Below are 26,810 nucleotides of genomic sequence, written 5' to 3' on the forward strand. Positions count from 1 at the left end.
TCAATCTAACCGTGGTACTACATCTGTCTGCATTTCCAGTATCTGACAGGTCTTTAAGCAGACATCTTATATATATAGCCCTGCGAGATCATTTTCCTGCACAGTCAGCAGAGGCACCCAAGTGTGGTTTCCCTGCATATGTCAAATGATTTATCATTTATAAAGGAACTGTGGTCCAGCAGGTAGGATTACTTATTTTGTCCCTAGGAATTTCAATTCTCGTTCCCTTTTTCTCTTCAGAGGAAACAGATGAAAAAGTGATATTTCACTCTTTCTACGTGTCTATCTGCAGATACACAGCAGCTCTCTTGCAATTTCAGACCACTCCAAGGTTTGATGCATAAGTGCTGATGCTACAGCGTGGGCACGCTGTGCTCACAGGGGTCCTGCAGCACAGGACCAGGCTGGCAGCACCTCATGCTTTTACCTCAAGATGTGGAAAATCCCCCAAACCGGTACCTAAGGGGGTGTACTCAGGCGACGTTGGGGTGATGGGGCTCACTTGGTTCTGCAAGGTCTTCTGCAGGTTGGTTCGCCAGCCACCCAAACCAGGGCCCGGCCACAGGGTGCTGCGGGAAGGTGTGCCAGGGGGTTCAGCTTCTGCGAAGCCTGGCGCGAGGGGAGACCGACGCGTGTCTGCGGGCCCAGAGACATTTCCAGATCTCACTTGAAACCACACTATCATTTCAAGCTGGTACCTTCTCCTGTAGGTTGTGATGGTTTTCCCAGTAAGACTGGATTTCCTGTTGGACAATGTCCAGCAGCTTGTAAATTAAACTGTGGGAGGGGGGAAATGAGCCCTGCAACCCTGCTGCTGCTATCCCAGCTTAACTTAGCACGGGAACGGGAAGCAGTCATAACAAGAATAATAATTCTCAATTGCTTTGGGGAGAAAAAAACAAAAACAAAACAATGAACTTATTTATTTCCAAATCTTGATGGTGAATTTTACAAGTTTTGGTAGGTTACATTTGGTTTGTAAATGGTACTTTGGTTTTACTCTAAGTACCTAAATGCTTGACACAAAAGATTAAAAATGCTCCACGTTCTGCTCTTCCTCTCTCCAGCAGCCATTTAGAGGAGTCTCGGCACACTACTTCCCATCTTTCAGGAAAAAATTAACAATTAAATGATTGGAAATAGCTAATTGCTGTTTTATCTGGACATAACATTGCCACATTAATAATGTAAACCAAAGTACTCCCATAACAGAAACCTTTATTATGTCAATAGTTCAAATGAGCTTTTATGTATGGATTCAGCAAGTCATTTGACCGCAGATTTAAAGTTAAAGCTCTGACATGAAATCTTTCACGTCTTCTTACAGCACCAAAAGATGCACTTATTCAGCAATCTGCCTAAGTCTCATCAGTGGTCTTGTCTAACTAAAGAAGAAATTGTATTTCACTGGAGTGGGGCCAAAATCTGCATTTTCAACTTCAGTGGTAGTACTGGGTGAGGAGAGGGGCTGGGGAGTTGGGGGAGGCTTCAGGATCTACTTTGTCATCTTCTTGTTGATATTTAGCTGTTTTTTTAAAATGTGTTTGTACATTTTGAAATGTCATTTCAGAGAAATAAAATTCAAAATGGAAACATTATTTCAAAGCAAAACCAAACTTATTCTGCTTATATAACAATCAAAGCAAAACATTCTGACCTTACTTTGTTAATATTTGAATTTCAAAGGGGTTTCAAATATCTTCTCATTAACCTGAATCTGCACTTTCTTATCCCCCTGTCTCCTCCTTTCCAATTCATCTACCTTATTTCTAATTTGCTCTTCTTACCCATTTCCCTTCATAATACTTGTCCACAGCGTGGCTACTATAACACTTCAGTTTGAAACCTACATTTGGCTTCCATGTATTGGGCTCTAAGTTTTGCGGCGTGCTCCCTTCCTCTATTTGGCAAGTTAGGAAATTAAAAAATAGTGTGTACATACATATATACACACACATGCTATTTTATTGAGGACTGCTCTAGGCTGCAAAATTAGGATCTTGGTTTTGAAGACACTCTGCAGGCAAAGCAAGCTCATTTCAGAGAACTAGATTGTTCTGTTAAAAAAGAAAAGGGCAGAAACAGATGTGACACGCTCATCCCGACTGGTAAGCTTAGGAACACTTGCGGCAAGGTTTTGGCTCAGGCTCATCCTCATCTGCAGTGATTAAAAGAATAAGAGCACGGCCTGCTTTTGGTAGAGCGAAAGGTATCAGAAACTGAATAAGTAGATTTTATCCTCTCCTGTGAGTTCTGATGGTTTTCTCAGTAAGTCTTGATTTCTTGTTGGACTACTTCCAGCAGTAACTGTAGTTTGTGCGTAAGATAATCTGAAAGGGGGGAAAAGATGAAGAAAGCTTAGTCCGGAGGAAATCTTGAGATATGGCTGAAAATCAGAGAATCAGCCCCGATGGCTGGAGCACTTTATGTTAGCAGATCACTGTATCTGTTTCCTTTCTTGCTGTATGTTTTCTTTTATTCAGTGGTTACTGCTACACCTCAGCACAACATCAAATCAAAAGAAAACAAGACTCTTAACTGAAATTATAAATTAAACTCAAAACTGGGCTCTTGTTTCTGAGCAAATCATTGTGCCACCAAGGCTACACCCAAAGGAAATCTGTGCTGCACATTTCATGGAGAGGAGATGTATTTCATTTACACACCCACATCTGTGCCTATAACCACCCTGGCCTCTTCACCAAACAGATATCTCTCAGGCAGCACCGTCGTCTCCTACCAGTCCTCTCCCCAGCCTTTCAGCAAGGATGTTTGTGTGCGGGGTTACAGTGTCTGCCTGCCAGTCTCTCCATCCTTACTTTTGATCGTGTTGCTCAGTGTCAGCCAAATTTGCCCGAGAGGTGGTGATCTCGAAGATGTGGTAACGTTTAACAGAAATCAGGTCTGGGATGTGAAAGCGACCCTCTCTGTTCCCCCTGTTGATAGACCTCAGCCCTGTCTTTTTTAAAACAAAGCATCAAGCTGGCCATGCCTGGCTGCCAACCACCTGCAGCACAGCCTACCCCTCGTCTCTTTGGCTGCGGAGGTTGTGTCTTGGGAAAGCCATTGAAGGGGTGGCAGGGGTCATGATTTAGGTTTCATGAGGTCTGTTGGTCATGGAGCAATTCGTGTTAGAGATGGGCCCTGGGAACAAACCAACATCCCCACCCCTGAAAGCGTTTATATCTGCAACACAAACTCAAACACATACTTACAAAACGGGCTACGGCAACGACTTGACATTTGCCTGTGGATTATGAGGTAGTAGACTGGAAAACCGCTTAAAACCATGGTGCATCCAATGCTAATGTTCACAGGGTCTGAGTAGAAAGACATTGCCACTGTGAAGAGGCAAATGATGGTAAAAGAGATAGGAATGAACAGGGGAACCTGAGGGGAAAGAACACAGAAGACTCTCAGGCAAAACTGATGGCTGTAGCAAAACTGCCTCCATACATGTCAGGACACAGTGTATTCAGTTCTCCATCTTACAGATGAGAAAAATCATATAGCTGTCCTGCACACTGTTTCTGTACAATCAGTTGCAAATGAGTAGGATGCATAGAACAAAAATTGACTCCTACCACCTTTGGAGCCCAGTGTGCCCTGTGAGGTGCATGCCTCCTGTATTCATGCGCATCACAATATAAACCTCACTTGCAACTGGAAGCCAAGCAGGTGGAGAAGGCACCTGTATCCCACTGCTTGCTCAATGTACTGCTCCTGTGCATGCACGTGTACATATACCTACTTGCCACCTGTGGCAACTGCTGGTGGAAAATCTGAAGCCAAGAGTAGAAGCAGCACTTTGAACCAAACTGTTCTTTGGTTATAACAGTCATGACTCATTTTGACCTGCCTCCAGCTTGCCTGAGACCTATAGTGGCCAAAACAGGATAAACCAGACTCCCCCCCTCCACAGCACCTGCACCAAGAACATGAGCTTCGACGACACCCTGATGAAAGTCCAAAGAAGCACTCAGCACTTCAGCCTTACCCGGTTGGGTGAGCCAATTCATCTGGGTTATTTGGAGAGTAAATTGGAAGACTACAATAAATAATAAAACTATGAAACATTTCCTCAGTCTTTGGATCCAACCTCAGCCAAGTTACTCCTCACCATGGCTGACAGAATGAAGGAGCTGCTGGTCTCACCTAGGGTGACAATCTCTTTTCCGGTAACAGAGATCTTATTTTGGATGCTGACCATGCCGAGCTGGAAGAGATCAGTTGCTCTAGCGATGGCAGCTATCCAGCCACCAAACTTATGCGGTCTTGTTGTCTTTCCAGCCAGAGCATCCCCTGCCAGCCTCTCCTACACACACGCACTCATGCCGCACATCTGCTTGAGATGTGTGTAAGAGGACTGCTTCCTCCTCTTTCCGGTGTTTTCCTTACCGTTTTTAACTCAAAATGCTATAGCTTGGAAGTACCGGCAGAATCACAAGTATTTTATGACTTGTTCTCCGTAAGCTAGTGGCAGAAGACGACCTCTCTCTGGCCACTAGAGCGCAGCACATGCCCACACCACCTGCGCGCAGCCCTTACCTCTTCCAGATCACCGGGCTTCGGGTTTCAAGTGCTTATAAAAACTAGGGGGAGGGGGAGAAATCAACCAAACTGACCAAAAGCCCAGTATTTCCCCTCCCTCTGCCTTTAGGAACCCTTAAAAGCCTAAATCTCTGCCTAAAACAAAATGAGGCAAAATCTCAGCAACTGAAAACATCGCCAGTGCTATCCACAACTGAACTTTTCCTTGAGAAGCTTGGTATAAAAGACAAAGAGAAAACTTATTTAAAATCTGGTTCTGGGTAAGTACACAAGTGTAGCCAGCCGAACTGGGAAGCTTCAAGGTCTCTGCTAAACACGCTGTCTCCAGCAAAGACCAAGAAAAATTACCCCAAACTTCACATCAGGCCTCGCGGTGGGGAGGAGCCCCGGGAGCCTCCGGAAGTGTTTCTGTCCCCTGAGGTTCTCGCTGATCGGCTGCCTGGTGCCTGTGGCCTCGGAGGTCTCCTCTCCTCCCCAGGACCTGGCTAGAGCCACCGTGCAGGTGTGACCAGAGACAGGAACAAATTGTGCACGCCTCAAGCACCGCCCTGGCCGAACACCTTCTGCATGTTATCCGGCAGTGGGAAAGGTGCCCCGAGAACAAGCAAGCTGCTCCAGCACCAACTCCAACTTTCCCAGCCGACATGAAGAGGATCCCAGCACCCAGCAGCATAAAAAGGGCCACCGGAGGGGCCCAGCAGGAGGCTAGGGAAAGGCACAAGAGGACAAAGCGTCCTACACTTTGTGGTACACATGCACACACTGCGCACACCCTCAGGACCTGCAGCAGCAATAGCTGCACACAAGCTGCTTTACACTATACAATATTTTTGTGCCAGCAGATGATTCCCCTTAAGTCAGTTTTGCTCCCAGGATCCCTCCGGCCATGCTCTTTTCCCCCCAAACCTGATATCCTCCTGCTTCTCAGCTAGAGCTCAGACTTACCTACCACTGAAATAACATCCAGGCAAGGGTCCCTCCTTGCAGCCCACGAGAGATGAGCGTGGGAACTGCCTTCTGCACATCTCCCAGTTCCCAGCCCCCTGGAGCAAGCTGCCATCTTACAGATGTGACTGGTGACACCGCGTAGAACCGGCTTTACAGGGTTTACCACATCTCCTGTTCGGGCACATCAACCAATTTCAGGAGCTCCCCACATGCCTTACTGAGCAATAGAGATTAAGACCCCTTAGAGCCTAAAGGCAACCATCGCCATGTAATGCTCTAATTATTAGCAAATAAGAGAGAGAAAGGACAAGCCTGCACATTCCTGGCTGTTAGATACATGCCATGTGTTACCTTGAACGGGCTGCGCAGCTCCGGGTGACGGTGGCGATGGACAATGAGCCCAAGGGTGGCTAATCCTATGAAGAGCCATCGGGAAAAGCTGAAGAAGTTCATTAGATGGTAGATATCTCCGATACACACCATGGCAGTAACCAAAGGGAACTGAGCATTGTGAAGATGAAATACAGTCATTAAAGCCTTACTACGGTCCTTGGACTAGAAAGGTTAATATGGATCACCTCCTCCAGCCCCCCTGCAATCACAGGCAGCTACTTCACAGCCCCAACTTTTCAGAGGTCAGAGAGCTCTACAAAACAGTGTCACAGACTGAAGGCAAAAGGCCTAAATGTGCTATTATGATGTGCTACAGAAAGGAGCAACCCTTTCAAGATCAACAGCATCTTTGATGCTTTATGCCCTAGGCGGGGCAATTAAAACATGCATGATCCAAAAGCCTGCACTGCCGGTACAAAGGCTACCTACAAAGATACCTACTAGGTTTTTAGCAGGTCAGCCAAGCTGCAAGAGGCACTGCAGCACAGTTAGGATGGAGCTGAACCATTGCCAGGGAAAAAAACAAAAACCAAACCAAACCAAACCAACCAACCAACCAAAAAACAACCACACCAAAACTGACAGTATGTCTGCAAATGTTCATTCCCTGCATTTCCACCACATCTGGGATTTTCAGTTTTCCAAATAGCCAAAGCCTGGCAGAAATGTTTTCATAGGACAATATCAAGCAGCAATTGTGGTAGATGGTAGGGACATTACTTTTAAAAAAGGTGTCCAAGGCTATAAGGCAGGGACTTTGAGGTAGTAGGTTTGGATACGACTGCTGGCACAAGGGGACTTAATACTTTGCAGCAATTTCCAGTATTCCACCTTCTTAGGCTGACTTAGTGTCTCAACACCCTTTAAATTTCCTCAGCTTCTCCAGGCTTTGCAAGAAAGCCAAGACTGCAAGAACAGGGCATGTCACACAGCCAGATCTCCTTACCATTAACATGACAGCGGGAAGGGGTGTATGCCTTCGAATGTGGATCATGGAGAAGAGAGGAGGCCACTGTCCTTCCCTTGAAGCCACAAACAGCGTTCTAGGAAAAGACAGGGAGCCCTATGCATTAGCATCCTACATCCAGACTAGAAATGAGAAGATCAGTCACTGGACTGACCCAAGGCATGCCCCCGACCCCCCCCCCAGGTCTCTGTTCAAGGCCACAGTTCTACCTTTAGCTGCATTTTGGGGCATTTAGAAGAAAAACCCAATGTGGAACTCCCATAGCTCTCCCAGGACTAGTTAGTTCAACGCAGCGCAGAGCCCACCAGCAGGACCACTGACAGCATCCCCTTGGGTGGTCCGAGACCTTTGGGCAAGTCCAAAGTGACCGTGAATGAGTTCAGGCTGAAAACAGAAGCAAGAAAGTTTCTTGCCATCAGAGAAGGGGTTAATCTTTCCAGTAGGAAGTGGAGGGGTCACAAAATTCTTTATAAGAGAAGCTGGCCAGTTTGTGAAAGGGGATTGTAAGTCTTGATGCCTATTTTTTTTTTTATATATATAAATATATATATACACACATAAAAATAAAGTGCAATTTCCTCAAATAATAGAGGATTTTCAATCCTTTGGCCAGCTGTTGGACAATATAGTTTGGCGTACTGCCAAGAGGCCAGCTACACACAAGACCAGCTACAAAATGACAGCAGAGAACTGTTTGCCTCCGTCCCTCCTTTGACTCATGAAAGGGCAATTAGGGAGAAGGCATTGCATCCAATTTTATAAATTTAATATCCACAAACCATGCCAGAGCATCAGCTGGGCTGGAGCAGGGCCCAAAGCAGCTGGGGCATGAGTGTAAAAAACTGGTTTTATTACTGTCTCTGTGGTTTTGCAGGGGTGTGGCTGGCCAGCAGCCAGGGAGGCCCCATCGCTGTTTTATACGGCCTTTCCGCAGTGATTATGTTACTGGTGCCAGGATGGGGGAAAGAAAGGCGATAGGGACACGCAGAACCTTGGGGCTGTCCGGAGACTTCTCATCCTCAAGGAAAACCACGATCTAGAGGAGCTAACAGGGGAGGATTCTCCACACCTGTATTTAATACAGGACTTCAGGGTACGTGTGTTGGTTTTGCGTGGCAAGGTTTTGGTAGCGGGGGGGGCTACAGGGGTGGCTTCTGTGAGAAGCTGCTAGAAGCTTCCCCTGTGTCTGATAGAGCCAATGCCAGCCGGCTCCAAGACGGACCCGCCGCTGGCCAAGGCCAAGCCAATCAGCGCCTCTGTGATAACATATTTAAGAAAGACAAAAACAGTTAGAGAGCGCTTTTGCAGCCAGAGAGAGGAGTGAGAAGATGTAAGAACATCTGCAGACACCAAGGTCAGTGAAGAAGGAGGGGGAGGAGGTGCTCCAGGCGCTGGAGCAAGATTCCCCTGCAGCCCGTGGTTTGAAGACCATGGTGAAGCAGGCTGTCCCCCTGCAGCCCATGGAGGGAGGATGAGGGGGTGTAGCGACTCCACCTGCAGCCCATGGAGGACCCCACGCCAGAGCAGGTGGAGACACCTGAAGGAGGCTGTGGCCCCGTGGGAAGCCCGCGCTGGAGCAAGCTCCTGGCAGGACCTGTGGATCCGTGGAGAGAGGAGCCCACACCAGAGCAGGTTTGCTGACAGGACTTGTGACCCCGTGGGGGACCCACGCTGGAGCAGTCTGCTCCTGAAGGTCTGCACCCTGTGGAGGAGACTCACGTTGGAGAAGGTCATGAAGGACTGTCTCCTGTGAGAGGGACCCCGCACTGGAGCAGGGGAACGATGAGAGGAGTCCTCCCCCTGAGGATGAAGAGGCGGCAGAAACACCGCATGATGAACTGACCATAACCCCCACTCCCCGTCCCCCTGTGCTGCTGGGGGGGGCAGAGGTTGAAGCCGGGAGTGAAGTTGAGCCCGGGAAGATGGGAGGGGTGGGGGGAGGTGTTTTTAAGATTTGGTTTTATTTCTCATTCCTCTACTCTGTTTTGCTTAGTAATAAATAAGATGAATTCCCTCTCTAAGTTCGGTCTGTTTTGCTCGTGATGATAATTAGAGAATGATCTCTCCCTGTCCTTATCTCGACCCGTAAGTTTTCTTTCATTGTACCTTTTCTCCCCTGTCTAATGAAAGAGGGGAGTGATAGAGCGGCTCTGGTGGGCACCTGGCCCTCAGCCAGGGTCAACCCACCACAGTACGGGATCAAATAATTCATTAGCTCTCAGACATCCCTTTCATATCAACTGATTTTTCCTTTTGCAATCAAAGCTGTGAAACACAACCGGCTCCAGAGAGTTCGTTCAGCTCCTTGGGACCAGCACAACGTGCTTCTTCATGAGCTCTGCCCTCCTCTCCAGTTTCAAGGTTCCCATAAGGACATGCAGAGTAATAGCCAGTGAAGCTGGCAAGATAATTTTTCCATGGAACAAAGCTTTTCTTATTGCTACAACAAGACATGTTGACCCTCAACTACTGCTTTAGGAATAGCCTGTCCCCGATAACATTTCACTGACCTCAAAGCAAAGACCTCAAGGGAGAGTTTGCCTTTGGCCAGAGATCCTCACAAAGAGGGTCCCTGTGTCCTGCAGCAGAGTGGCTGGGTGAACCCAGTAAAAGAAGACTCGGTCTCACTGAGCAGCTGCCAATGTCAACAAAGCCTCTAGTTCACCAGAAACATTGACATTTCACTTTAAACTGGGGATTTAAACTGAAGGGTGCGGGGAGAAGATAAAAAACTTTGTTTGTGACCAGCCCTAGATATCAAAGTCTAGACCTGGCCAGAAATAGAAAAGGTAGACTCTTAGCCAACAGGGATCATCCTGTAGTTGACATCCTGGGAGTCAAACATCTTATTTTTCCCGCAAGAGTGGCTAAAATGCTATCATGTGGGTGGGCAGTTGCATGGGTTTCTGGTGCTTCCCTCGGATTCAGTAAGCCAAAAGAGTGATAAATTCTTAGGGACGTGACCTTGAAAACGTGAAGATTCCTCCATTCATGGTTCCAAAGCAGGACAGTGCCACAAGGACAGGGACCACGGAGATCAGGCTTTTGAATGCTTGCTGCACAAAGCTCTAGAGGAAGAGCAAGCATGACTTTAGGAACATGTGGTGATCTCTAAACAACATCAGATTCAAAAGAAAGAAAACTTCCTCCATCAAAGGAGTAAAATAAATCTTGCCTTTTCTACTGTCATCTGCAGGTTATTTTTCATTATCTTTTAGGCAAGATTAGAAGTTACTGTTGCCCAATAATCCAGAGAAATGACAAAACAATAAAGCATTTTATAGAAAAACCATCTCTGAAACACTTGCCATGACCACCCCCTTCAGCATAAGCTGACCACACTGAAGAAAGATAACAGCAGGGGTGACAACTCACCACAGCCACAGCAGGAGAAGCCAGAACATCTTGCGTTCCCAGGACGGTGTAATAGGAGACGTTGGTGAGCATGTACCCCACAATTACCGTGATCACAGACACGATGACAGCCAGGGGGATATTTCTATGAGAGGGAAAGAGACACACATAAAGAACAAGCTGTTATCCCTTGTTATGCACAGTACTACTGCAGATTGCATCTGGCGTTGGTTAGGTGAACCCACAAACTTATTTCCTCCCATACTGTGTTTGGGAAAGCCACAGTAGCACAGAGGCTGGTAACCCAAGACGACGTCTTCCCAGCCTTACCGTTCAGGTCTGACCAACTCCTCACGCACAAAGCTGGTCTGAAACCTGCACAGTGGGAAGAGACAAGGAGAGAGTTTGAGCCATCTCTCAGACACCAGTCTGCTGCCCACAACGTGCCCTCCCATCACACATACCAGCCTGAATATGCGAACATGCCTGCGTAAAAAGCCAGGGGCAGCTTATCCAAAACCAGTGACTCTCTGTCAAAAGCGTCCTGGAAGTTTTCAGTGTGGCCTGCAGAAGATATGAACAATAGACACAGAGCAGAGAAACATCGGAGACAGGCTTCCTTACCACGGGATAACACCTTGTACCTCTTGCCCAGACCTGGGAAGAATGCTTATGACTTCCTTGGAGCTAGGCATTCAGATTTGTTTCATTGCTTTAATTTATAGTGCTGTGCTGACCTGTTTACTTCACAAACAGTGACAGAACAAATCTGTCCCCCATCCAGATACAGGAGACATTTCAGGAAGGGCAACGGCGGCAGCTGGTTCTGTTTCAGACAGAGCCTGCTGTGGGAACAGGAGATCGTGGAGATGAGAGGACCCAAGGTGTCCTGTCTTTTCTTCAGGCCCAAAATTAATTCGCCGGGTTGATCCCCCTCTTCCCTCTGCCAGCCCCCTAAGCAGCTGGATGCACAATTCCTCTTTGATGCGGTGCAGCCAGCAAGGCAGCTAATTTGGCTCTCACTGTGCTCCCTCCTGATCCCACTGCCGAAAGCGCTGACCCCAGCCCCACGCTGGCCGGAGCATGGGAACCCAATCCGGGCACGCTCCCTGCCAGCCTGGCCCTGCCAGCCACAGCAACTCGCCTGCAGGAGGAGGATCTGAGCACGCAGAGGGCAAAGCAAATAAAATCTAAAAAAGTAGAGGTGGCTCAGATAAAGATCTCGTTTTACCAACTCCCCCAATTTTCCTGAAATTTCTCTGCTTGAAATAACAAAAAAACCCTAGGATTTTTAATATGAACCATATTTTATCAAACTCAAAAAAAAAAAAAAAAGCGAAGAGAGGGAGAAACGCTTAATGGCCTCTTATTCAAATAAAGACCAATAAAAAAACGCAGTCAAAAGGAGTTGTATTTAAAATATTTTCAAATCTGGGTGGCCCAAAATTTTGGTTCCACATCTATATTCACACACATCTATATTCTCCACATCAAAGTCTCTTTAAAAGTCAAAGCTGTAGAGCTCGCCTCGTTGAGCTTCACCAGGAAAGGGATGAAATGTCTCAGACCACATGGAGGAACTCAGGCCACTTCTATGGAGGTGTCTCTGCAAGGAAGGAGCTCTGCGATGAGATTTGGACATCTGGGTTTGAAACACTGGCCCAGCAAGTCTCTAAACCAAACCTGAGCCAAAGGGAAGGTAATGGCAGAGGAAAGGATAAGAGTGTAACCGAAAAAGTAGAACAAAGCAGAGGAATCAGGCAAGCTGATTTCAAAGTAAAAACTGATTTTTAAGCACAAAAAACAAGTCAAAAAGAAAAGAAATTTGAAGAAAACTAAACCAAAAACATGGGAGTGGGCCTATCAGGGTAGTCTTTTTATGTTCTAAAATGATTGCTGATAAGTGGTGGTGCATAAAAAAGGATTTATTGCCTGAAATACATTAATGACTTATTTACAGCCCCCCATGAGTCACATTAAATACAACCTGTCATATTGGGGTCTCTTGGTGAATTCTCCCTCCAGATGTCAGCAGCACTTATCCCCCTCACAGAAGGGCGGGTGCCAGGGCTCCAGATTGTCACTTGAAGGCATTCCGAATAATAATGGCTCAGGATTTCTAGCTGCAGGGCAGTCCTTCAGCTCAGAAGTGCTGCCAGCCTGAGGGGGTCTTCGCATGTTCAAAGGAGCCACCTCCAGACATCAGAAAAAAACATGAATGTGGAGCCTACTGCCTGTGTTGTTTCCTCCGCAGAGGAAGGTAATAGAGTGAAGAGGAAGCAGGCTCCATCCCCTGAGTGGGAATGCCTTGGGCTTTTCTATAAACTGAGGTTTGGATTAAAGTCAATACTCTTGTATCATTCCCAGAAGATACTACTGGTAGGGGTTTTTCCCCCACTCTGGATGCGAGCGTGCAATCCTGCGCAAGTCCATTGTAAGTTTACTAAGTTACCGCCAATCTCAATTAGGAGGTAAAAAACCATTAGCTTAAGCCACAGAAAGGTTAGAGATGCAGTTACCAGGGTTCATCTGAGATCTGGTAACTCATTACACAGCTGTGACTTGCTCGGGCCACCGCTGGACACTGTCACACATCCCTGATGTCCATCAAATTTGTGCTGCTTTGGAAGGATTTTGAGCTACACTGAAAACAAGCAAGTCTGACACCAAAGAAGGACCATCTGCAGAGGAAGGTGCCTGTACGACCCTGGGTAGGCTCACACAACCTCAGGCACTGAGACTCGCCCAGTCTTGGAAAAAGCGCAGCTGAGCCAGGTGCATCAGCCCAGCGCAATGATGCACCTTAGTGCCAGCTACCCCGGCCTCAGCTCCCAGCTAATTCGCGTCCAGCACGCAGGCAGAGAAAGCTCCTGCCAGCCAAAGGAGTGCCGATAAAAGGGACCGATAAAAGCTGTGACAGGTGGGCATGTCAAGCACCCTCCCTCGGTCACGCAGCAGCACACCTACCCTGGGCCAGCAGCATCATCCCTGGCACGATGATGAGTGCAAGAGCCAGGAGTTTGACAATGGAGAGAGCCGTCTGCAGCCGGGCACTCCAGGTGACGCTCCAGGAATTGAGGGTGAGGACCGTGTCTGGAGAGGAGACCACACTGCTACAGCTGTAGCCCATGTTGAACACACACAGGAAAAAATACAGCAGCACTCGTTGCTCTAGGGACACCGTGGAGAAGGCTGCATCTTTACAGAGGGGATGCTCGGGGTGAAAGACGTCAGAAAGCATTACAGGTGTGGCCCAGTGTATAGCATTTAAAGGGGGAGCTGAGCTACGCTCCTAGGAGCGCCCAGGAGCCTGGTTCCTGTTGGGTGATCCACACCTGCCTGGGGGGAAGGTGTGAGTTTTCAGGGACGTAGGTCTCAGCACCCCCCCTCACAGCAGTCCCTGTGCCAGCACACACCAGCTCGGAGCAGGCAGGACAGCTTCACCAGCTGGGTGCACCAGGCGAGGAGTCCAAAACCTGACCCTTACACCCTCAAACCAGGTGGCATTTGGACAATTGTACATGAACAGTTTCTTCCCCCGTACTTGGCACAATCCCCTTCTTGGAGAATACAGTGGCCCCAAAACAGCACCTTGGATGAGGAAGTTTTGGGTGGTCGAGGGGGTCCCAATCCCACGGTTATCCCAGAAGATAACACCCCGCAAGCACCCCTGGTCTGGGGCAGAGAGGCTCCAAGATTGGCAGTCCTGTGAAAGCTGGTACTTACAGTACCCCAGGAGAGACACAAGCTTCACAGCAGGGACAGGCGCTGCACAGGGGGCGAAGAACGGCTCCAGCATGTAGCGTCCAAACGCCAGAGAAACCACAGCACTGTTGGCAGGCCTGGCGGGGGGGGGAAACCGAGCACAAACTGTAGTCTGCGGACGGCCAAAAAATGGCATGATGAAAAACTGCGCAATACTCGGGAGGGGGGGAATTTTCCCAACCCAGCTTGATCCTGCTCTCCCATGCTGATGGCGCCTTCCCGTAGGGTCTTTTTCATAGGTTTTCTCAGTAAACGGGTTTCAATCACATGCTGCAAGAAGATTTATTCCCAACTTGAAAGCAAAAGTTGAGATTAATCATACTGAGCAATGCAGTGTGGTTCATATGTCCTGCTTCATCTCAGCTTGCATGAAGGACACAGGTTATTGGGAGGGGAGGACTTTCCTTTTAAAGTTAAAAAAGAAGAAATGTACAATATCCTAAAATATTATTTAACCCAGGGCTAAGCCAGAAAGTTGTCTCCACGGGAGAATCTGAAGAAGTTTCACAATGAAAACAGAAGATCTGAAATAAATCTGACATCTATTGTCGGTCTCTAAAAATTACCACGGCTCTTGGAGGATACCAGCTGCCAGGGGAGAAGAGGGATATTCTTCAAGTACAGATCACATTGAACATGTGTAACTATTTCCTCATTATGCCTTCTTCCTTTTATCACTGAAAATCTTTAAAAGTTGTTCAGATTGTTTCTACTCTTTCATTTAAAAACTGCCTACCTGGCACTGTAACTTTTGTTTTTTTAAATTATCACAGCATTGAGCAAAAGACAAACAAACAAAATCTCTTACCTGATAGCAAAAAACTCTGCCCACAGGAATAAGAAACTTGGCAGAGGCCCTAGTGTCTCCAAAATGTAGATATAATGTCCTCCAGACTTGGTGATTCTTGTTCCAAGCTCTGCATAACACAAGGCACCTGGAAAAGTTCAGGTAGAAGTGACCCGATTAAATCATCCCATCTCTTTGCTGTACAACTTTTCCAGGATTGAATGAATCTGTTTAAAATAAGTAGTGAATTAGAGGAAGAAAAAGGGGTTTAGCAGAACCTTTCTTTTCCCTATTTTTGTGTGCTACAGTGTTTTGAATTAAGTTCACTTTTTTGTCAGAATGAAAGAAATTCACTGTTTTCTGGTTAACGGTACAACTTTTCCATGGAAGTTATGTGGAAAGGTGTTTGAAAGAAATGTTGCATGAAACTACAAGAGGTTTTCTTTGGAAAACGTCCTGGAGGTTTGGGTTCTCTTGCTTTTCCTCACAGTTAGACTGGCATAACACTGCTTAAAAGGCAGTTACAGCAGCTTAGCCGACAGGCTGTGGCTGAACTGATCGTTTCAGTCGTGGTTTTGATCACAGACCCACGTTCCTGTGTCTTTATCTTGCATCTTCACACAAATCCCTTCCTTCATTCAAAGACACCGGACAGAGGACCTGGAAGGGCATCTCCTCCGAGAAGGAGGACTTGCCACTGGAGGAAAACACGGCCCTGATGGTGCAGAGCAAGGGAAACGTCCACGTGAGAGGCTCGGTCAGTCTGTTCTCACATGTTCACGTACAAGTGCACCAACAGACCTGGGGACTGCCTGCTCCTGCCTGCACAAGCACCTCTCGCCTCCCTGCCCCTCCACCGGGGCACAACGAGAAACCCTGGGAGAGGTGTGACGGAGAAGACAGCTTAAAACTTTAAAAAGACGGCAAACGGATAGAAACCTTTATGTCTCCGCCTGTGCCAAGAAAATCCCATCTGTGTTTTCTTTTTAGAGCAATTCATCATGACATTTGAACGTGCCTAAGTACAAATCTTAAGCCCTGCCTAGACTGGATTCGCTTGCTAGGTTAAACATCCTTTCTTCACCAAAGGATATCACGAAACCCTTCACTTCTTTGAGCACAACTCTCCTTGCAATGGGGCTGAGTGCTGTTGGGATGTGACACTGTGGGGTAAGACCATCTCTAGCTGTGCTGTCTACTTCTTTGCCCACCCCAGGCAGCTGCAGAGGAACCCAGTGGTGATACAAGATGCCTCCAGGTCCCGTGGCAATTGTGCCATATTCAGGTCATGCCGATGGTGAGGACCTCAATTTTTCCTGCTTCTCTGTTGGCAAATTTGTGCAGAATCCCTGTTCAAAGTCTTGAACATAGGCAGACACCTCCTCTCATTTATCCCAGTGGGACTCTTTACATGCTTCAAGCGTGCATTTAAGTGCTTTGCTGAATTCATGCTATGGGACTCGTGTAAATGCCATACTTGAAAGAAAAAAAAAAGCATAAAAGAAAGCAGGACTTTGTAATGTGCTGCAAAAAAACATGTTGGAGAAATGATCAGGGGAGGTCATCAAACTGATAAAAAGGAAGAACAAACCAATAAATTTGGCTACAAACCACAATAACTTGATTGTGAGAGGCTCCCAAGGCCCTTCCAGAAGAAGCTATCAAAGGATGCAACGGAGAGAGAAACCTCTCCAAGTGCCGAGCTTGGGCTATGTGACCGGCACGTACATTATCATTTATTGCTCTGCTCAGTTAAAAGAAATACCATGGTCACATTATGTTTTAAGATTTTCTTTAAGCAAAATTATATCATTCACCAGCCAACCACACACAGGCTGCATCCCACATGTATGGTAAAGGAGACCTGCACTTAACTGCATATGCAACAATGTGAAATATTGGTACGCATATACTAAGACTAAGAACCACAACTGTTGCCATATTAACAATTGTATGTCCCAATTTCTAAACTTGCATGCTCATGTCACAGTGCCAAGGTGTTTTTTTTTCCACATGGAGTATTTCTCCTTTCTTGTTTTTTTTCTCTAAGTTACTACAGAAGAAGAACTTTAAAGTCACCCACTGAAATAAGCAGCCGATTTCTCCACAGAATTGAGAGATCTTGCAGTTCTCCCGACAGCACCTTCAGAGCATTTCTGAGATGGTGCTTTTATACAGCTAATCAGGAAAACTAAAAGGGATTCATTTTATTCATTGTAACTTTAAGAGCTAAGTTATTTCAGAAGAACTAGGATGAAACTAATCATCAAAAAGTCAACCCTTCGTGAGAAAAGACCGGTATTAATTGCCAGAAACCGAGCCAAGGGTAACGCACAGCAAGCAGGGCTGAACTGATCTGCTCCATTTCTTTGCTCCAAGGCAGCAGCAGACATATCCAAACCATTTCTGACAGACACCCAGACACCCACCCCTGGCTGGTGGATACTCTGCAGCTCCCCAGGCAATCTGCTCTGGTGCTTCTCTCTCCTCACTGACAGAAAGGGGATCCCTCACGGCATGTTAAGACTGGCGCTTCTTGCCCTTTTCACAGTGTCCATGAAAAGCACTGCATAGCCCTGTACTCACAAGTGCCTTTTAGATGCCTACGTCTGTCTTCCACCTTAAGGAGTCAAATCCCCTCATTTTCTCTCAGCTCTCCTGGCAGAGACTGTGCTATCCCCATCTGCAGCCGTTGTCATTGAGCTCACACATAATTTCATATTCACAGACCATAAGTGATGGGATTTGCTTAGTCATCACAGGGGAATAATTTGAACTAAAGACCACTGGTGATCCTTCCCCCTCCAGGCTTGTTAAACCTGTATTTCTGTTGCAATAAGAACTGGGAAATTTTGGTCTATTCTGCCCCCAACCTTTTATACATAAAAATGTGCTGGTTCCCCTCACCTCCCAGGTGCTTAAGCAAAGGCTGACAAAGCTCACCACCACTCACCAAACATTGAGAGGACCCCACAGGCAAACCAGACAACCAGGGAGAAACCCACACTGCCAGAGTTTTTCAGTACTCCTTTTGGGGAAATAAAGATGCCGCTGCCAACCATGCTGCCGATGAGGAGCGAGAAAGCCCTCAGCAAAGTTATCTTTTTCCTCAGAAAGACAGCCTCCCCTTCTTTCTTGTCTTTCCCCATAGCTCTTCTTCTAATCCCAGGGGAAGCTCATGCGTTCAGGAGCTATGGTCTCCCAGGTGTCCTCCAGGCTCACCTGTAAGATGAGGAAAGAGTTCGGGATTCGGGGGTCTTCTTTTCTAGATATGATTTTTTTGTAGAAGCCTGTCAAGATCATTTGAATCTGTTCGCAGCTGTTGGATGCACCAGCCAAACCACAGGTACATATAACACGCTCAGCATCACCTCTCACATCAGTACCGCTCCTGCGAGGGACTGCTAGTGTTTTCTGCCTCTCCTGCCAAGGAGCACAGGTTCTACAGGAACTACGCAGGCACAGGAGCTACAAGTTGTGTGCCACACTTCAGGATACGAATTCCAAATGTGACGTTGATGTCCAGACTGGAACTGGCCAGGTTAGGGTTAATTTAATGGGACATAAGTTAAGGGAACATTGATATCAGCATGCTGGCAGAAAGCAGATTTCAAGTTGCAAACATAATAATCAAGACCTTGAGGATCTCTGAGGTTAAAAAAAAAATGTAGGGTTGTTTTTGAGGAGTAAAGAGGTACACAGATTATTTAAGCTTTTTTAACTTCCTATCCATCCTTGCTGAATGAACAAACCCTGATTTTCTCACTAGGGCTTTGTTTTATCAGTGTTTCTTAATATACTGTCAAGCCTTTCTGCTATCAGAGTATTGAAGAGTCAGGAATAAGCACTGTTTACAACTGCAAGGCAGAGCATAGTCATTAATAATCAGCCATGTCATTTCTTCTATTAATATAAAAACTTTCTTGGTAATAACAGCAGGAGTGAAGTTTTTTCCTAGAAAAGAGGGAACTTCAGACACTCCAGGGATCACACGAGCTGATCTAGATCTAGTTCTCTTGTGCCGCAGTAACCTCCTACTTCACCGTCTTGTCTCTCCAGTCCCTCTCTCAGTGCTAGGCTGGCACCTTACCAGGAAACTCACCTTCTGCTTAGGTAGGTAAGATGAATTCACGTCAGTTACTACAGTCTAATTTGCTGTAGTAAACCTGTTTCTAGTTTTCCTAACAGCAAGGCAGACATTTTACACTGCTAGTTAACCCTGGTATAGCAGACAAGTCTGGAGTCATTTGGCTCCTGTCCCTCCTCCTGCCCCGCATGGGGATGCTCACACACTCGGCTTTAGTGGTTTGGTTTTTTTTCATTTTTCTAACACTGTAAATCACAGTCGTAGTGAATAGTTGCCCCAGCCTCATGGCTGTATACTATTGTAAAGTTACACTGTACATGAAACCATATTTTATGGATTTCTTAAATTTTTAAATAATTGCAGTGCTGTGCTCCAGAGCAGGCAGCAGTCACCTATAGAAGCAAATCTAAGCAGCCAGAAGTTTTCTTGATAGTCTGTATTTTCCATCCATAGATGTAAGCGTCCCCATAAATTTGAGGGGACAATTCTTGTTACAACTCCCCCACAATACCTCTTTAGATGCCCTGTATAAACTAAGGGCTTCTCTCCCTCATCCCCAGCTATTTTCCCACCTAGAAACTGGCAGGAAGAAGCAGGGGTTATCACTTTCTCCGCACACATATGAATAGCACATGCAGAAAGCCCTCTCTCCTGCCAGCAGCGTTAGCTGGTTTCTCTGAGACTGTGCCAAGCCTGCACAAGCATCTTCTCAATCCAACCAGCCAAGTTTAGTTATTGAACCTCTAATGAGTCCTGGAGGACTCTTTAAGGCTCAGATGGGTCACATCAGCCTCATCTGATCCCGCAGAGCTTCTCCTCAGAGTCCCAAAACCTCACAGGGCTGCCAGAGACGGCAGGTCCAGAGGGGCATGGAAAGACCCCCAGGAGCTTTCTGAGCCGTCAGCTGCAGTTCCCTCAGACGTAAATTAATTAGCTCACGTGAAATACCAATATCATCGGGGATTTCTCAGCCGAAAGGAGAACCGCAGAGCATTCATTTGCAATGGTGAAACACAGGGCTCACCGAATTGAAACCGAAGAGAGACATTATGCACAGCTATGTCTAAAATGCTGTTGTGAGATAATTAAAAGGGCACTTATCTGCTTGGCTGGGTTTTAAACAGAGCAGGTGCATTTACAATCCATCAGACTCCCATTTCTCGCTGGGATCCCGAAGCAGCAAAAGACTGGGTCTCTGCAGGCTCTGAAATTACAGAAGGGGGGGGGGGGGGGGGGGGAGGAACAGAAAAAGGAGAGATCAAATCAAATTTACAGACCAGGTTAATGATCCAAAGTAAATACCAAACTCCATACTTCTGTCCACGTGCTTCTTTTTTTTTTTTTTTTTTTTTTTTTTTAAATACTACTGCCCTGCTAAAGTATTTGGAGATAAAACAGTCTAGCCCAGTAAATGTCAGAAATGTGAAATCTATCAGGATTTGTTCCAGACGCTGTTGAAGGAGGGGAGAAAAAAGTAGGAGGGGGGAAGAAAGAGTAACAGAAAGCTATTGAATATCACTTCAAAGAGACACCTAGCAGAGCCCACTGCCTGGAGAGACCATTCCTGCCTGCTCTGCTTTCCAGCTACATTCCAGCACCAGGCACATTAAAATGCAGAGATGTTAATCCTTGTGGCAATGCTTAAGAATATTCACAATGTGCTTAGCACAAAGAAAACACACAAAGCTGCTTTTTATTCACCCTTTTGACTTAAAGAACAGGCTCAAATCCTTCTCGATCCAAAACACGGTACCTTTGCATGAGATCATCAGCCAGCAGGACTGGAGAAAAACAAACCCATTTCACAACTTTTCACACCTGCTGGATCTTTACTCCCTTGTTCTTCATCTTCACTGATTGCTTTGGTATTTTTATTATTTTTAGCTGTTAATCTTACCTCACAGGCAGTGCAGCATGGATGGAGATGAAGGAGACAAGCGTAAAGGGAAAATCATGTTTGTTGTTCATAGTGGTGTCTAGAGGCCCCAGCTGAGAGCGGGACCCATCGTGATCAGCGCACAGGCAAGAGTAGATGTTACTCTGCTGAAAAGCTAGCGATATAAACAAGCAAGTTGGAAAAAACAGAGGGAAGAGAGCATCATTCTCAGCTGGGGAGCTGAGACCTAGAGCAACTAGTGACCTTCCTCCTCCTATCACGCAGGAAGCATGTGGCATCCCTGGGAAACAGCGTACCTCCAGAGTCCCAGTTCAATGACTTGCCCGAAAAAAACCCCACCCCAGCTACTAGGGAATACTCCTAACTATTCACAGCTGTATTTTCTTTGAGTGAGCCTCAATCAATACCATACAGCCAAAACCAGGTTAACCCCTTCCTCTTCATACTGCAACAGAAGCAGGCATCAAACTGTTCTCCACAGTCCCGCTATTAGTTTTTTTTTGATGCCAAAAATGTCACTCCGATTCAATGTCCACCACAAGGCACAAGATCTAACTAAATAAAATCAGCAGTGAATGGGAGCTTTTTTTATTCATGCATGAAAGTAGCATAAATAAGCTTTAATGAGACTGGTGGTGGTCTGTTCTGGGAACTCAATTGGAAAAATCTATTTAGGAGACCTGAGAGATGTTTGTTTATAGACCAAAATGAACACAAGAAACAGGCTGAAAAGACAAGACATGCAGCTCAACTTCTTTTCAGCTTTCTACAGCTGGTTTACCACCCTGGATAAGAAACCAAAAGGGACAGTAGTTAATAAATCAGACTCAGGCTTGCAGCCCAAGATGTAGTAATAAATCCAGGGTGATTGCCTTAGGTGTAAATGTAAGAATAATTTCCATCAGATCCTCTTTCTAAAGAATTTCACCAATTTAGTCTTGCAAGTTGTATATCAAAAGGCTGCCATTTCCTAACATTTCTTTCTTAATGAAAATATTTTTTTAAGCCTTGACAGCAAAATGGTTCTTGGCTCAGGTCACGCTTACCACTTTTATCATCTCATTTGGGCATTTCCAGTCGTACTTTGGACAAGAGTGATTTTTTTTTTTTTCTGGAAAACAGGCAGATGATGTGGTGAGTCTGGACCTCTTGATGATGACCTTTTAACTGAGAACCTAAAAGTGTTGAATTCACACTTTGGCTCTTTGGCTAGAAATTGGACTAAACTGCGCCTGGTTTTCAAGCAGCAAAATTCCTGTTGCTTTTAGAGTTCCTTTCTACCAGGATTTATATCCTACACCAAGTTTAAAATTCTTCATTACACCAGTCTGCCAAAGCAGCCATTACAAGTGGAGATGTTTTAATAATAGTAGTGCACAAGATGTACAGATCATATGATGTCATCTCACTTTTCTAAGCATCTGAGTGTGACTCTCCATCCAACTGCCACAAGAAACTCACACTTCTGTGCATCCAAAACTGATTTTCCATGAATGTTGTGCAGGAACAACATTGGCTCTTTCACGAGCATGTCTTCATTTCATGTTGCCAGTAACACACAAAACACAAATATGGGAGAGACGTGCACCTGATTAAAATAGACTCAACTCCTCTTCTACAGCGCCAGCTATTAAAAAGCTTCAGAAAGGTGCACCAGCATCCCTGTGAAATGAACTAACACGATTTGCCTTTCTTACAAGCAGGAGAAGGGAATACCCCAGGCACTTGCCTCCCTGCCCATCACACCCAAAAGAGGTGCACCCAGAGGACCAGGTACTGGAGCACATAAATCCTAGGAAAAAAAGCCACTTAACAAGGAGACCGTCTTACATAGTAGTGCTTCCTGAGGCCAGCATCTTGGCTCTATAATATCTCTTGTGGGGCACAGTGTAGGGAACTGTCCTTAGAGCTTTGTTCTTCTGTGGACGGCTCTCCAAGTAGCAAGCTGTTTTCACTCTCCAAATCAGACCTCCTCCCTGGAACAAGACAATTTGTCCTATTTGAAACTGTTTTCTTAGCTGCGTAAGACAGAACACAAACAAAAATAAATCTAAACTTTTGTAGCAGAAGAGACCCAACAGAGAAGACTAATGCTGTAGCAAAGAACAGCCAAAATTCCCCCAAATGAGAATTCTTCTTAACCATTTCAAATTAAAAATTAATAACCCCGTAATAGAGCAACATCCCCCCCCCCCCCCCCCCCCCAGCGATTTGTCACACTGCATCAATGCTGCGGTCTGGGGGTTAGCCTGCCTTCAACATGGAGCTGGGCAGTGCCAACGCCCAGCAGCCCTTGCTCTTGCAGGAGAAATTCCTCCATGAACCAGGTCTTTGTTTTACCTCTTGCCCTGGCTGAAAGCTATAAAAGATGTTGCTTCCTAGCCACTGCTCGGTGATTTATCAAAAAGAAGTTCAACAGCTTCAGGTGGCTCCCTGGGGAACAGGGGTCCTCATGATGGTGTAGTGGGTACTAAACTGCCACCCACCCCTGGGGCTGTTGGTCTGTGGAGCCGCTGTGGTGGGGGAGCTTTATCAAGGCCAATATACCCATCGATGTTAGGCCAACGGCACCATCATCCAAAATCACCTGGTGCATTTGCTTTTGAGCAGCAAACTAATCCCAAAGCCTTCCCAGAAATGTTCTGCAAGAACAAGACATGTTTCCTGAATGGAAATAGCAAATGGCCATGCTTATCACCAGCTTTCCTCACAAAGAGGAAATTCTTCACTAAAGCAAGCTATTTTATCCTGCTATGGAGACAGCTCTCTCCAGGTGAAACCCTTTCTCAGTGCTTCTGCTATTGTTGTTAGGTGGTGGGCCCCGTGTGATGGGGGTTCCTGACCTACCCCCGCTTTAACCATCTGGAACTTAATCCTTTCAGAGCTGACCACAGTAATAAAACTCCTCTTTCCACATTGCTTCATATATTACACTAGTTCCCCCCTTAATCTCACTGCAATGCTGCTGATTTATCACCCCAGGCCTCCGGCTCCCCTAAGGCTTGACCAGAGTTCCTGGCTTTGTTCCTTCTCTTCCTGCCTTCAGGGAATTCGAAAGAAAATTTAAACATTAAAAAACCCCCCAACCCTTCACACCTGGATTAGCTACTCACTCTGATTGCTAGTCACTGTCTACATAGCTGTGTAATCCTCAGTATTTTGTGCTAAGTGCCCACTTCAGTACCTGACTTGCGTGCAGCCCAAACTCTGCCCTGAACGTACCTCAGGGTGGGGGGACAATCTTTTTGGCCTGTCTGCTCAGCTGTTACTCATTTATTAAAATACAAGCCAAATATACAATTACACTGGAGGGAACATGTTTCCTTGTTAACTCTTTCTGGCTCTTATTCAGAATTTCTCAGGCTATGAGGATTTATATTTTACTACACAGAATTTCAGATTAATTGCTCACCATTCCCCACGCCTCTGATGGAGGAAAGGGGGACAAGGAGGGTTTTCTCTGACCAGAACCTCTACCTCATCCCCTGTGAGACAATACAGGAATGCACGTCCAGAGCGTCTGGTGGCCCATCCCAGGTAACAGGGAGCAGCACCTCGTAAAAAGATAGCAAACCCTCTGGCCAGAAGGAAAAGGGGACTTATGCTGATCCCTCCCAACACTTACATGGCCTCTCTAGCCCAGCTGTGCCAGCAGCTGCCAGACAAGGGTCTTGGTGAGGCACGGGGGTGGAAGAAGGTTTGGTTAAGGGTGGCAGTTATCGGAGGGGAGAGGAGCATGCTCCATGCTGGGAGCAGCCTGGGCAGAGCTTTAGCCCCTGGTCTGAAAGGAATATCTCCAGTTGTGCACACAAATCCCTCAAAGGTCCTGTTTTGTGCCTGCAGAGAAGCAGAAACACATTACTACATCTCATGGTTTAGAAGAGGTGAGGGAATGAATGTCTGGCACCGGATTCCCCACCCAAGCCCTCGCTGGCTGCAGCCCGTTTTACCTGCAGGAGAAGCTGAAGTGCAGAGACACAGCAGGACTACATGCTGAAGGGCCATTTGGCTCCTGATCACAAGGAGTCTTATCCCAATAACTGCATCTATAGAGCTTGCTATGGGGTGACGTTTGGCACCGTGTCATCACAGGGATGAGTGTGCAGCCCCTGCCAGCTTTCCCAGAGCCTGAAGGATTGCACCAGAAACTAACCAAAAACCCAATTCACATGTTTTTTCAGGTAACATACAGGCCACCTCCCATTTTCAGTTGTATTTAGTGAGAATCAGATTCTAGGAACAAGCATGTCAACAAAACCCGATCAACATGCTCACTGGGAAGGTTAAGTCAACACAAGGGTATGTTTATTCAGTTTTAATGTAAGTACAGTCACAGAAGTATCTGCTGGGAAGGACTCCTGAGTGCCTCTGGTCCTGCCTCCCACAAGAAGCAGAACTGTTGCCAACACTAGCTCAGACCAGCCATGGCTTTGTCTAGCCAAGTCTTAAAACCCCTCAAGGTCAGAGAGACCCTGACCTCTCTGGGTAACCTGTTCCAGTGTTGCACCACTCTCCTCAGGAGAAGTTTCTCCCAATGTCCACCCTGAACATCCCAAGCCACCACTTATGTCTGCCAGACCCAGCTATATCATCTACCACTCCTGAGACCTGCAGGAGCTCAACCTCATGTGTCCCTGCATGGATAAGTTTTGGTGATGGTCCTTGCCACCCCTCCCTCTCCAGCAACCAGGGCTCAACTGGCCCCCAGAGACTCACTTCACTTTTGGCTTCTCTGAAGTCAGTGGACTCACGACAGCTGTGGGCTGTGATAGCTTAAGCACAGATAGCTATGGGTGAGTGAAAGGCACTGAGTGGATATTCCCTTCCAACCTGGAGGCTCCAGCATGTCTCTGATGTCCCCTAAGCCCCACACCCAAATCACCTCCAGTCTAGGAAACTCTGTTTTTTGCTCTTTTTTTTTTCCTTCTTTTTTCTTTTTTTCTTTTTTTCTTTTTCCTTTCTCCCTCTCCTTTTTCCACCCTGGACTTTGAATGTCCCTATGATCTCTTCTTGTCTGCATGATTGCATCATTCATGGCAGGTAAGGTTAGCATGAATAGAAGGAAATACAAACAACACTTCACACAGCATGACGGCAGCTGGGAGAACCTGCGGCCAGCAGAGGTTACAGACCCCAGTCAGGTCTAATAAAGACCTGCATCACTGGAGGGGCAGGAACTACAATTGTGATTATTCACGTTGAAATAGAGGTCACTGCGTCTTCTGCTTCAAAAGCAAATCTGAGTGCTGTGGGGCATCTCAGAAGGAGGTTTCTTTTGTGCATAGCGTTGAGCTCTGGGCCAGGGCAGCCCAGCAAGACTCTACTGCTGGCCGCTCACAGGAAGAAACACCACATGTTTTTTTCCTTGTTGTTGTGGCTCAGCACGGACACAAATTACAAGCAGAGAGAGGAAGGGAGAACCTTCCATCGCAGGATGAGGTCGTAGCCACATGAGGCACTGGGATTTGGGGTCGCTATGGCCAGCACCAAGAAGCTGCCATTCCGCTCCTCTGAATTCCTCTGAATTCAGCTCCTCTCCTGGGTGCCTTAAAGCAATGCTGGTTTGAATATCCCTAGCCCCCATCCTCTCCACACAACTACTCTTTTGCAGTACTTACTGTGTGGGGTAACAATCAAACCTTTGCTCGTTTCTGTCCCCAGCAGACTTGCCACGTAAGACAAGGAGAACAGGGGGATTGTGCAGGGTGACTACTGCTTACCCAGCAGCGGTGTGATGAGGGGGCTGTTACCTGGGGAAGCTCGCTGCTCTGGCAGGGGCTGCGGCACTATCAGCAATGCTGGCTGGCTTGCAGGATCCTCTCTGTAGAGTGAGTGGTTTGTGAGAGGTGCCCCATGCTAGTGAGAACATTGCAAAATTCAGGACATCTGTACAAATTCCAGAATGATGCAGCTGCTCAAATATAATTTTGAAAAATATTACCAATTGAATTGGGAAGGCATTGCAAAACAGCTAAGGAGAAAGAAAATAAACTGGCATGCTGCGACTGATGTAAGCATGTAACAGCCTCCACATGTCACTGGGACCAGCACGATCTGCACC

At 46.6% G+C, this 26,810-nt stretch overlaps 1 protein-coding gene across 3 annotated transcripts; it reads right to left on the bottom strand.

The window, feature by feature from the left end:
• Positions 1 to 906: 906 nt before the first annotated feature.
• Positions 907 to 26,810, bottom strand: LOC104632714 (cystine/glutamate transporter). Of its 3 annotated transcripts, XM_075755325.1 has the most exons (14): positions 20,750 to 20,977; positions 19,950 to 20,056; positions 17,719 to 17,987; positions 14,787 to 14,913; positions 13,940 to 14,055; positions 13,181 to 13,306; positions 10,678 to 10,777; positions 10,544 to 10,588; positions 10,235 to 10,358; positions 9,824 to 9,927; positions 6,839 to 6,935; positions 5,851 to 6,000; positions 3,216 to 3,390; positions 907 to 2,330 (listed from the first exon to the last, which is right to left on the bottom strand). In XM_075755325.1, the coding sequence occupies exons 3-14, from the start codon at positions 17,912 to 17,914 to the stop codon at positions 2,266 to 2,268; spliced, it is 1,425 nt and encodes a 474-aa protein (XP_075611440.1). In that variant the 5' UTR covers positions 17,915 to 17,987; positions 19,950 to 20,056; positions 20,750 to 20,977; the 3' UTR covers positions 907 to 2,265. The 3 variants fall into 3 exon arrangements, with proteins under 3 accessions (XP_075611440.1, XP_075611430.1, XP_075611427.1); XM_075755315.1 differs by lacking the exon at positions 20,750 to 20,977 and adding an exon at positions 26,470 to 26,810 and having other exon boundaries at positions 17,719 to 20,056; XM_075755312.1 differs by having other exon boundaries at positions 13,181 to 13,411; positions 17,719 to 20,056; positions 20,750 to 21,396.

This window comes from Balearica regulorum, chromosome 1 (genome assembly GCF_011004875.1).
Source record: "Balearica regulorum gibbericeps isolate bBalReg1 chromosome 1, bBalReg1.pri, whole genome shotgun sequence".
NCBI classification, from domain to species: Eukaryota; Metazoa; Chordata; class Aves; order Gruiformes; family Gruidae; genus Balearica; species Balearica regulorum.

Excerpts from the sequence above, each read along its gene's own strand:
- LOC104632714 (XM_075755312.1), bottom strand. The coding sequence starts at position 17,914 with ATGGGGAAAGACAAGAAAGAAGGGGAGGCTGTCTTTCTGAGGAAAAAG. Across the intron at positions 3,391-5,850 it reads AGCTGCGCAGCCCGTTCAAG|GTTCCCCTGTTCATTCCTAT; the intron begins GTAACACATGGC and ends CTTTCCCCTCAG. Across the intron at positions 2,331-3,215 it reads TCGTTGCCGTAGCCCGTTTT|ATTATCTTACGCACAAACTA; the intron begins GTAAGTATGTGT and ends CCCCCCTTTCAG.